Source organism: Staurois parvus, unplaced genomic scaffold (genome assembly GCF_062004578.1).
Source record: "Staurois parvus isolate SC_StPar_1 unplaced genomic scaffold, SC_StPar_1.0 ptg000005l, whole genome shotgun sequence".
Lineage (NCBI taxonomy): Eukaryota > Metazoa > Chordata > Amphibia > Anura > Ranidae > Staurois > Staurois parvus.
In genome coordinates this window covers 2,764,586-2,777,481 of record NW_028317801.1, presented here as the reverse complement: position 1 = coordinate 2,777,481, position 12,896 = coordinate 2,764,586, and the positions used below count along the sequence as shown (strand labels likewise).

Below are 12,896 nucleotides of genomic sequence, written 5' to 3'. Positions count from 1 at the left end.
AATGAAGCTTATTTAAGATAAAAACAAAAACCTGTCCAATCAAAGTTCCCCCTGAAAGCAACTGGCCTGGGGCAATTGCCTGCTACCATATACCGTACATGAGATTGTTGGCCAACATAGATGGCCATATAAATTAATGACTGCTCTTTTTATCTCTTGAAAAAATCTGTTGATTACATCAGTGATATAAAGATGCCAAAGACTGTAGGAAAAATAATGGCTTCCTTATGAAGTGTTGTGTTGCAGTTATAGATGTCAATTAACACCTTGGGAAACAAAATGAAGGTCATCATCTAACTCTGTGCAGTAACCCTATAATTTAATGTATTGCAATCCGTGTTACAGAAGATTGTGTTTTTGCTGATGTTCCTTTATCTGTGTACAGAGCTCTAACTTAACAAGAACACATTGACTTCAATACAGAAAAAACAATAAAGAAACAACAAGCTGTGATATACCTTGAATTGTGCCTATGGTTACTAGCTCTTTAATAATTTACATCCCATCTGTGGCCTACCCACAGGCTGTGTTTATTTAAATGTGTCATATTATTCTATTCCCCGCTGTGTGCTGTGACATGATCCTGCTGACAATATTGACAGCTAAATTGTGGAAATTAAAGGATATATCCAGTAGGTATTCTGCAATCACAGAAGATTACTTTAACCTCTTTGCCACCAAAAATGCACACAACACTTTTAATGTGAAGTAAGGTTATATAAGGGCAGGCCCCGGAACTAACATAATTGGTGGCTGGAGGAAATATTGTGTATAGTGTTAAGGTAGAACTAACACTATATAGGTGAAAAACTGCTAGTAGATAGATATTTATGGGTGAAAAGGCTCTATGGGGTGTATTTCATTAAAAATTTGCATAGCTGTTCATCCATGGAAACTGCATGTAAATTCATTCTGTTCAAATTCTGTCCAAATGGGACAATGCTCTCAGGCTATATTCTGTGCAATTAGAATGCGTGAATGTAGAAAATTCTGCATTTTAGTCACTAGATGGCCCTGAGGAGCATTCTTATATTAGTGGGCAACATCTAGCGATCATAATGTAGATATTGCAACATAGGAAATAAATATGCTCCTCAGCCTCAGCTAGCGGCCATAGGGCAGTAGTTTCCACATTCATGCATCCAAATAGCAGAGACTATAGCCTGCAATAGAATAGAATAGAATATAGATTTAGACCCTTTCACATAGGATGAATGTACACGCAGTTCCAATGGATGAATAACTATTCAAATTTGGTTTCACCAATTGCTCAAGCCTCCTTGGAAGTGCTTTAGTCTTTCCCAATCCTTGTCAAAGTCACTTTTGCCGGCCAACTTGGGCTGCATTTAAACAAGGAGAAAATTATTTTTGAAATAATGCAAAGATTTATACAGTATGTTGAATAATACTATCATTCCAAGTGTTAACCACAAAATACAATATTTCTTGCAGTGATGCTCCTTTAAAGTGTTTTTTTTCTTTTTTACCACCGTAGAAAAATTACAGCATATATTTTGTGATGAACAAAGTAGTTGCTGTATACAAGATTTAAAAGTATGAGAACAATACATACAGTACAGAGCATAAACATAACAATAATTTGTGGGGAGGGGAGGAGGGGAACCCAGGGGTGTAGACATGTATGCATCATGATAGGAGGAAAAACAGGAGTTTTTCCGAATGGCATAGAATCAAGGCTTGAGCAATGATTCATCAAAACCAATGGGGAAGAAATAAGAAATCCAAGATTGCAATAGCTTAATAAAAGCAAAGACTGTTTGGTAGGGTGGATACTATTCTACCATGGATCATGGCCTGCATGACCTATTCTTAGTTTTGATGAGATATTACTTGGGAGTTTTCCAGGCCTTTGTTTAAAGTGTTTTTTTTACAGGGAAATTAAACTTTATGCCTCTTTCTGGCCCTGATACAGTCATGGCCGAAATTGTTGGCACCCTTGATATTTTTCCTGAAAATCAAGTATTTCACACAAAAAAGGTATTGCATTAACACATGTTTTGCTATACACATGTTTATTCCCTTTGTATGTATTGGAACAAATATAAAACAGAGGCAGAAAAGCAAATATGACATAATGTCACACAAAACCCCAAAAATGGGCTGGACAAAAGTATTGGCACCCTTAACTTAATATTTGGTTGCACACCCTTTGGAAAACATAACTGAAATCAGTCGCTTCCTATAACCATCAATAAGCTTCTGACACCTCTCACCCGGAATTTTGGACCACTCTTCCTTTGCAAACAGCTCCAGGTCTCTCTTATTGGAAGGACACCTTTTCCCAACAGCAATTTTAAGATCTCTCCACAGGTGTTCAATGGGATTTAGATCTGGGCTCATTGCTGGCCACTTCAGAACTCTCCAGCGCTTCTTTGCCATCCATTTCTGAGTGCTTTTTGACGTATGTTTGGGGTCATTGTCCTGCTGGAAGACCCAGGATCTTGGACGCAAACCCAGCTTTCTGACACTGGGCCCTACAGTGCGACCCAAAATCCTTTGGTAATCCTCAGATTTCATGATGCCTTGCACACAGTCAAGGCACCCAGTGCCAGAGGCAGCAAAACAACCCCAAAACATCATTGAACCTCCACCATATTTTACCGTAGGTACTGTGTTTTGTTCTTTGTAGGCCTCATTCCGTTTTCGGTAAACAGTAGAATGATGTGCTTTACCGAAAAGCTCTATCTTGGTCTCATCTGTCCACAAGACGTTTTCCCAGAAGGCTTTTGGCTTACTCAAGTACATTTTGGCAAACTGTAGTCTTGCTTTTTTATGTCTCTGTGTCAGCAGTGGGGTCCTCCTGGGTCTCCTGCCATAGCGTTTCATTTCATTTAAATGTCGACGGATAGTTCGCGCTGACACTGATGCTCCCTGAGCCTGCAGGACAGCTTGAATGTCTTTGGAACATGTTTGGGGCTGCTTATCCACCATCCGGACTATTCTGCGTTGCAATCTTTCATCAATTTTCCTCATCCGTCCACGACCAGGGAGATTAGCTACAGTGCCATGGGTTGCAAACTTCTTGATAATGTTGCGCACTGTGGACAAAGGCAAATCTAGTTCTCTGGAGATGGACTTGTAACCTTGAGATTGTTGATATTTTGCCACAATTTTGGTTCTCAGGTCCTCAGACAGTTCTCGTCTCCTCTTTCTGTTGTCCATGCTTAGTGTGGCACAGACAGACACACAATGCAAAGGTTAAGTGAACGTCTCTCCTTTTTATCTGCTTTCAGGTGTGATTTCTATATTGCCCACACCTGTTACTTGCCCCAGGTGAGTTTACAGGAGCATCACATGCTTGTAACATTCTTATTTATCCGCAGTTGTGAAAGGGTGCCAATACTTTTGTCCAGCCCATTTTTGGAGGTTTGTGTGACATTATGTCGAATTTGCTTTCTTTCCTCCCTTTTTTTGTTTTGTCCCAATACACACAAAGGGAATAAACATGTGTATAGCAAAACATGTGTTAATGCAATACGTTTCGTGAGAAATACATGATTTCCTGGAGAAATATCAAGGGTGCCAACAATTTCGGCCATGACTGTATATATTCCAGAAAGTGAGTCCTCCTCGTCGCTCTTGAATTTACCAGGATTCTGAAACTGCAACAGTAATGTTTACAAGCACTACCTGTTCGCCAGACTTGGTACTAAGGTGCAATTATAAAATACAGCTGTTCTTCAGGGGTCTAAATGGCTTTGTAAATATTTTTCCACTTTATTTATAATGGTCACAGTTTTAATAAATGAAAATTATTATTTTTTCTTTCTTTCTTTAGCCAGATAAGCATAATATATCGTGACATAATATTCAGTAGTCTTCTATACATTTGTTTACAGAGTTCAATGGCTCAAGCTAAAGTTCATACCCAAATAAATGATTTGGAGCAGTGATTTATCTCTTATGGGAAGGTTCAGTGAGGTAATAATTAGAGATGAGCGAATTATTCAAAAATTCGATTCGGCTGATTCGCCGAATTTGCGGGAGAAATTCGATTCGATGCGAATTTATTCGCCGCGAATTTAACTTATTAAAAGGGTTTCTAGGCTTCAGAGAGCCTTTATATTAGTGCAGAACACTGTACCTTTAATTTAAATGCCCTTGGAGTCTGCTGGGGAAGAGAAATAATACTGTCAGTCAGTATGACATGCAGATGAGTGCCGTCGATCTTAGAATCACCGCACACTTCACTCATTTGGGCAGTCACGGGGCACGACGAAGAAGAAGAAGAATGAAAAGAAGAATGAGAAGAAGAATGAAAAGAAGAATGAAAAGAAGAATGAGAAGAATGAAAAGAAGAATGAAAAGAAGAAGAAGAAGCATGAAAAGAAGAAGAAGAAGAATGAAAAGAAGAATGAAAAGAAGAAGAAGAAGAATGAAAAGAAGAAGAAGAAGAAGAATGAAAAGAAGAATGAAAAGAAGAAGAATGAAAAAAAGAAGAAGAAGAATGAAAAGAAGAATGAAAAGAAGAAGAAGAAGCATGAAAAGAAGAAGAAGAAGAATGAAAAGAAGAATGAAAAGAAGAAGAAGAAGAATGAAAAGAAGAATGAAAAGAAGAAGAAGAAGAATGAAAAGAAGAACGAAAAGAAGAAGAAGAAGAATGAAAAGAAGAAGAAGAAGAATGAAAAGAAAAAGAATGAAAAGAAGAAGAATGAAAAGAAGAATGAAAAGAAGAAGAAGAAGAAGAATGAAAAGAAGAAGAAGAATGAAAAGAAGAAGAATTAACGTACAGCAAAAAGTGTATCTGCAGAGAGCTCCGCTATTTCTGACAGTTCTCTGACAGTTCCTTCACATATACAGCGGTTGAAACATTGTATCTATTTATTTCCGAATAAAAACATCTGTATCCTAAATGGAAACAAATAGATACAATGTTTCAACCGCTGTAAATGAACTGTCAGAACTGTCAGAAATAGCGGAGCTCTCTGCAGTGACACTTTTGCCGGCTGATCGGGAAAAATTCGATTCGTGCACCCGAAGTTTGCTAAAATTCGGATTCGATGCGCATCGAATTTTTCCTGATATTCGAAACGAATTCCACTTCGCCAGGTTCGATTCGCTCATCTCTAGTAATAATCAAAGTAAGCTAAAAGGTGCTCAGCCTTGGCTGTGCTTAACATATCCCATATTGCTCTGGAAATTGTTTATCATGTAATCATGCAAATGTAAAACTTATACTAAAGAATAAACTAAATATACTAAAGGATTAAAGAATGTTCTCTTTGCAAAGTGAATGATGAATTAGCTTACTGAATGAGATGAAGCTATGGTCACTCTAAATACTGCTCATACACAAGGGAAGCGGTGTATTTAGGTTTTGTGCTGCCCTAGGCAACACAAAATTTGTGCCCCGCCCAATGAGAGCCAGAGAGTTCAATGAGTATGTGTGTATATTATTTTCTCTCTCTCTCATCGTATGGGACTGTATACATACACAGTATGATTACCCCCCCCCCCTCCTTAAAGGGCTACTGATCTCCGGGCAGCAGGAAATGTGTGCAGGGGGTGGTAATCATAGTGTGTGTGTGTGTGTGTGCAGTCCCATACAATTTATCAGTGTCTCATGTACTGGATGGATGACAGGAGAGAGAGTCCAGAGAATACTACACAGCTCACCTCCCCCTGGCTCTTTCCTCTCTGCCACTTCTCCTCTCCCTGCTCCAGGCTGTCCCCTGGTCCCAGCTCTGATTGCGGGCGGGGGAAGGAGCTCAGCAGAGAGCGGCCACTCAGGAACCCCAGAGCACCCCCTCTATCTGGCCAGGTCTGTCTCTTGCTCCAGCAGCAGAAAGCCAGCGGGAGGGAGAGGGGGAGAAACCTCAAACAGGCTTTCAGCTGCTGGAGGGAGAGATACACAGTGCATCGTTCTGCAACTGCCCTTCCCCTCCACACCGATCCTCCTGCTGTCCGGGCCACCTACAGGAGTACTGGTGGTACCCCTCTGATGGTGGCCCTGCATGGCTCAGTCTGCCTCTGCTCACAAGGTCCCTTCTTTCGGGAGGTGGTGCTGCCCCCTAAAAATTGCTGCCCTAGGCAAACGCCTTGTTTGCCTCGTGGTAGATATGCCCCTGCACAAGCATGAATATAAAAAAATAAAATAAAAAGTAGTTAAATCATAACAATGAACTTCTCTTATTTGCCCATTTTAGGTCTATTAAACATAATTTTGAAAGTGTGTTTCTACGTCTGTTAAATAAGTACATTTGAGTATTGACCCTGCCAGAAATCCAGTGACTTTTTTGTGCTGCACTAAAATCCCAAAGTATCTTTTATGTCCTATTCAGTTCTCCTCTGTGAACTGCAGAACCCCACCTACTATGTTCCAGAGAAGAGGACAGGGGGTGTTGTTCTGTAGTTTAAAAAGTAGTCCCTGTCCTAGGGTAACAACGTTGGATAGATACATTACTGTGACTGAGTGTTGTCATGCTAGGATACTAGTACTAGTAGGATCAACAGCTGAAAATAAGAAAAAAGCCTGAAAAAGTTAGGACCAATAAACTGCAATAGATTACATTTTTGTCCTTAGGTTTATATACACAGTACATTTCATATTGCACATGATTGGATGACTGAAGTGAACACAGTTTTAACTTGTTGACTAAGCTAAGTGAACATTTACTTTGCAAAGTGAACTTTATATACTTCTTTAGGAAATCAACTTGCATGAGTCCGTATCAGATGCCCTCATAGGGGCTGGTTTAATAAAGGAAAATAGGCTGTTACTTTGCAAGAGAATTTTCGCTTAGCTAAGTGAATGAGGTGAAGCTTTGCTGACTTCTATCATCCAATCATGTGCAAGCAAAAGAAAAAAAACCCTTAAATCAAAAACAACAATAAAATCTTCCTTACTTTGGGTATACTTTTCAAAGTGAATTTTCAACACACTAATTAAGCTAAGGGGACTTTCCCTGCAAAGTGAACAGCATACTTGCCATTAATAAATTAACCCTATAGTCTCAATGACTGTGCAAAGTCCCTAAATTCTCAGAAGTCTAACAGACTTTAAGTCTCGAAATCGCACCTGAAATCGCATCTAATGAATGTGAATGTCAGTGTCTTAACAATTGCGATTTGCTGCAGCGCAATTTCTAAAGTAGTCCTTGCATTACTTTTTCTGCAATTTTGTTGCAATTTCACATACATAGAATATAATGGAAATCGCACTGCAAATTGCAAGAAATCTTTGAAAATCTTTATAAGTAGCAATAAAGTCTTCAGAAATCGCATCTGAAATTACACACAAATCGCACAATTTTAAATCACAGCGGTTAGACCGGTGACTAACTTACTGTCGTCATATGTGGGAAATGTGACTGGTTGCTATGTGATTAGTTTACTGTGCCTGATGTTGTTTGATAACAACAAAAATGTTTCACCAATGTAAAAGTGTAGTAACTTAGTTCAACAAAAATTCAACTTCAAATGCAGATGACTGCAATAATGAACTATTATTGGTTATTATGGGTTACTGCGATTCGCACACTATTGAAGCATGGTTTTTACTTAACACAAGAAAATTATATTGGCTGATGTGAATGTTGAATAATTTAGAAAACACTCAAAAAGTTGTAGATTTTAATAAGTAATGATCTCTCCTGATCTACGTGAATAAATAAAGAATACATAAAGCAATTATGCATTATTTGAAATCACCTGCTATATTTTCCTGAACATCTTTATGAGGCCAGCACAAGTAAAGTAACAGAAATACGTTATTCTATTTGTAAGAACAAATACATAAAGATTTTATATGATGGCAATGTAAGATCAGTAAATGTATGCATTTGTATTTATTAATGTGACTATGCAATAAAACAAAAACATTTTACATACAGCTATTCCTGTTGTGCTGTACTGCTAAGTGGCAATATTTAAAATATGCTCTGTAAAAGAATTGGTTTACTTTTTGGAAAATTGGAAAAGATGTATCTGCTCTAATGTATATTAGCTGTGTAGATCTCTAAAACCTGCAGTTTTGTTACAGATAAACATGTTTTGAACGATGACTAATGACTGGAAGGATAATGGGGGAAAGCATCATAAAGACATTCAACAAGACTTAGGGCCCTTTCACATGGGTGTGCTCTACCGTGTTCAGCAAAGGATCCATGAGCAAATCCCATGCTGATCCAGTGCAGAACTGGACGGGTGCCACCTTTGTGATATCTGTGTTCATACAGTTTGTTGTCTGCATTTTGACTATGCTGGACCAATTTTCCATCTATTTCTGTCAGATGTAACTGGAGGCTACGTCAGATACATCACGCTTAGGCCTGAAAAAAAAGACAGTCTTTTTCCAATATTATTTCCAGATCTGAACAGACTCAGAGGTAGGTAGATGTAAATGGACACAAGTCCATTTCCAAGAGCTTCCAATCTGATCCATCTGAAAAACTGACAGGCAGGACTGATAGAAAAGACCATGTGAGTGGGGCCCTAAAATGTGTGTAACGGCCTTGCCATATGCTGGTGAGTTTCTAATCTAAATTTACTATTGCCAGTATGTATGCAGCCTGGACTGATTGCTAAAGTCTACCTTCAGCAAGTTCCTCTCAGCTAAGGTAACCGTTTGCTTCCTCCTACTTCTGGGAAGTGTCTGTGGCAAAAGTGTAAGAAGACAACAATATCCTGAGTGATGAATATTTCGATTCTTCTTGGCCAACCACTAGGAACTTTGTTTACCAAGGGTGTATGCTGGGACAGAGTATAAATATTCAGAGGAACTTCCAGGCAGCACTCTTACATCCCAGACTCGGGACTGATAGCATGTGCACTCATCTCTTGCCTCCTGGGCCTGCTGCCTTGGGAAGATTACTGAAAGGAGAAAGTTCTGAGTCCTAAGGCCTGAAAATCTATGCTGCCCTTCTAGAAGTTGACTCCAAAAGGAAGGGGGCAGAAAGATGGCTGTGAGTTAGTAGCATCCTGCAAAAGGAACATCCCTATTATGAGAGTCATGGAGAGCTGGGCTCAAGCCGCTACCAGTAAACCCCATAGGAACCCTAAACTGCTCGACAGGTATCAAGTATTGCCAGTCTCAGCTTAAAAGGCCCACTATCAAATGTCAACAAGTCTCAGGTTAAAAGGCACACCAACCAAGTTTGTGCGAGAGGCTGAATTCATCTATCAGACTATGAGAGGGGCTGGAGTCATTTCCCAATTGAGCCAATCGTGAAAAGAATGCTTTTTCAACCTAGTGGGTAACCTGTGCACTCTAAAGCTGGCCATACACAAAGAAATTTTGGAACAAATGTTTGTACGAATATTTGGACTAAAATTCTCAGTACTTTCGATGACTAGATGAATGTCATTCGAAAGTACTCCAAAATATTGTTAGCTTTTAACACTCGATTTTACGATAAATATAATTTCCCAAATGAAAACCATATACGTTGGAAAACAACAAACATTGCTCCTTCAAATGTTCTTACCACTACGGACTTAAAATGAAAAATATCAAACAAAATTCCATTAGTGCTGAAGGGTTGGTGAGCGCTGTGAGGCCTGTTGACCCAAGACAGGTTAGGAGGGCCCATAAAATTGGAACTAAACCATCCCCCCCCCAAAATAAATGACTTGACTACTTCTCTTCTAAAATTTCATGACTACTTGCTCCAGTTTGTCTACTGGCATAGAGGTCAATGAGGGCTCATATTAGAACTAACATGCTGCTTGTTCAGAATATGTATACATTTCAATGTTCATTGCCTGGCAACAGTTATAATTTAGGGGAATGTAAAGTGTCTTAACATTTTTTAGATATGCATGTAAAATAGATTGCCTTGATGTAAATAAGCTCCCAACATACTTTAAAATATTTGCTGTGTAATATACAGTGAGGAACAGAAGTATTTGAACTTTAAAATTCTTTAAAAGTTATATAATGTGATTTCCTGAATTTATTTTTTAAATTCTGTCTCTCAGAGTGGGAATGCACCTATAATGTGAATTTCAGACCCCTCCATGATTTCTAAGTGGGAGAACTTGCAAAATCGCAGGGTGTTCAAATACTTCTGTTCCTCACTGTAACAGTTGTGCTTTACTGCTCAAATATTATGAAACATGAAAATGTAAAATACACAGACAAAAAAAATAGTTGGCAAAAATTAAATGTTATATTTTAGCTTACTTTGGTTGTCAGTTGTGTTATGTATGGTTACTGTTGGAATCCTCGGACCTATAAAAAAAAATAATAGTAAATGGTTAAAATAATCAAAATAAGAATATATCTAATTTCAGTGTAATTAAAGCTGAAACTCCAAGAAAATTACTATATAGAAAGATGAAATACGTATTCTGGGGCACCTTGAAGCTTACACAGGGATCCTTTCCTCAATCCAAACATCTGAATGGAGTGATGGGAGATTAAAGATATATAAAGCTGGATAGCATTCTTTAAAGCACACTTGTTGCTCTGCTCTAAACATATGTGGGTAAAGCATAGATCTGCACAGGCTTGTCATAAGGGGAAAATCTAGGATACATGTTTCCCTAATCTTGAAAATTATGGTTATCAGGCTATATGGCCTCTGGTTTTACCAATTATTAATGCAACCTACATAATGCGGTGTGATGCCATTTGTTTTTAATTGCACCAATTTGGTGCACTTTCAACACAGCTGTGTTTCAGCACACCATAATGCATGGTCAATGATTACTGTGCTTAAAAAAAAGAGCACATATTCATTTTCCCTGCTTTGTGATGCATCGGTAGGAGAGATGAGCTGAGTTTGGCCCAAACTCAGTCACCGTCGGCCCAATCCGCTGTGCTTGGGGCAATCCTTGCCCGTTTGTTGGGGAATTCCTTGCCCCACAGCTGCATGTACACAAAGGGGGAAGAACGCTGGTGGCTTAATTGACTTTATATGGCCACAGGGCCATATTTTGGCAATGTCATTGACCTAACATGGCCATGTGACCATATTAGGTCAATGACGTCATGAGCATCCATAGCAGTTTGATTACTTGCAGCTGAGGGGGGTATGGACGCAGCTGACTGGACAGCAGGGATGCAATCATTATTATTATAATTATACAGGATTTATATAGCGCCAACAGTTTGCACAGTGCTTTACAATATAAGGGAGACAGTACAATTACAATACATTTCAGTACAGAAGGAATAGGAGGGCCCTGCTCGTGGAACTTACAATCTAAAGGAAGGGGGAGGTGATACAAAAGATGATAGCTGCAGAGGATGATCTGGTGAAGGTGATTCAAGTACAGTTCTTAGGTGGAGGTGGGGTAGGCTTCCCTGAATAAGTGAGTTTTCAAAGATTGCCTAAAGGCAGACAGGGTGGGGGCTGACTGGACACACTGTGGTAGGGAGTTCCAGAGCATCTGGAGAAGTCCTGGAGGCGAGCGTGGGAGGAGGTGGTGAGGGAGCTAGAGACAAAGAGGTCTTGGGAGGAGCAGAGCGGGCGATACATGCGGATGAGGTTGGTGATGTAGCTAAGGGCAGTGTTGTGGATGGCTTTGTAAGCTGTGGTTAGTATTTTGAATTTTATACGTTGGGTTAGTGGAAGCCAATGAAGGGATTGGCTGAGAGAGGCAGTCACTGATCCGTTGGTAAGGTGTAGGAGTCTAGCAGCAGCATTCATAATAGACTGAAGAGGGGATAACCTGTGTAAAGGTAGACTAGTGAGCAGGGAGTTGCAGTAATCAAGGCAGGATAAATCCAAGGCGTGGATAAGTTGTTTTGTGGTGTCATTGGTCAGAAAGGGTCAGATTTTGGAAATGTTCCAGAGGTTGAGGTGGCAGGATTTAGCCAGTGATTGGATGTGGGGCCCAAAGTAGAGATCTAGGATTACGCTTAGCACCCTGGCATGAGGGGAAGGACCAATGGCTGTGCTGTTGATCCTCTTGGTAAAGTCATGAGTGGGGGATTGGGGGGGGGGAAATATTACAAGCTCGGTTTTGGAAAGATTGAGTTTAAGATAGTGGTCTGTCATCCATGCTGATATGTCGCTAAGTAGATTTGTGATACGTGAGGAGATTGAGGGGGTGAGCTGGGGAGTATAGAGATAGATCTGGGTGTCATCAGCATAGAGCTGGTATTGGAAGCCATGGGAGGTTATAAATTGGCCCAGGGAGGAGGTGTAGAGAGAGAAAAGGAGGAGCCCAAGGACAGAGCCTTGGGGTACCCCAAAGGAAAAAGTGGAGAAGGAGGAGTTGTATGTGACGCTGAAAGTGCGCCGAGAAAGGTAAAAGGAGAACAAGGAGAGAGCAGAGTCATGGAGGCCGATGGAGTGGAGTTTACTGAGGAGGAATGAGTGGTTGACTGTGTCAAAGACAGTAGAAAGGTCTAGGAGTAAGAATATGGAGTAATGGCCATTGGTTTTAGCAGTTAGTAGAGCGTTAGTGAGTTTTGGTAGGGCAGTTTCAGTGGAATGTTGTGGGAAGAAGCCAGACTATAGGGGATCAAGAAGGTTGTTGTCAGTGAGGTAGTAGTTCATACGGTTGTGAACAAGGCACTAGAGAAGCTTGGAGGAAAATGGGAGCAGGGAGATGGGTCTTAAGTTATTCAAACAGGTGGGGTCCTGCGAGGGTTTTTTGAGTATGGGGGTAACCGATTCATGTTTGAGTGTGGAGGGAAAGGTGCCCATGGGGAGTGAGAGGTTGAAGATGTGGGTTAGAGAGTTTAGAAGAGCAGGAAGGAGGCTGCAATAATCGTGAGGGGACAGGTGGTGAAGTGGGCCTTGGAAAGTAGTTTTTTTAACTTCCTTGGTTGTAATAGGGTCGAAGGAGGAGAGTGTTGAGTGTGGTGTTGGGCCTGGTATGTTGGTTGGAGGATTAAGCTTGACACAAATTGTGTCGATCTTGTACTTGAAATTACTGGCAATCTCCTGTACAGTAAGTAAGTTGGTGGGTGGAGGCAGTGG

The 12,896-nt window shown here is 40.1% G+C and overlaps 1 protein-coding gene across 3 annotated transcripts in view; it reads right to left on the bottom strand.

Moving 5' to 3' along the window:
* The window catches only part of DPP6 (dipeptidyl peptidase like 6), a 1,666,940-nt gene that overhangs the window by 59,393 nt on the left and 1,594,651 nt on the right, over positions 1–12,896 (bottom strand). For all 3 annotated transcript variants that reach the window (XM_089692326.1, XM_089692191.1, XM_089692252.1), the window contains exon 17: positions 10,145–10,192. In XM_089692326.1, the coding sequence (XP_089548452.1) occupies positions 10,145–10,192 (48 nt within the window). The remainder of the gene's footprint in view (positions 1–10,144; positions 10,193–12,896) is intronic.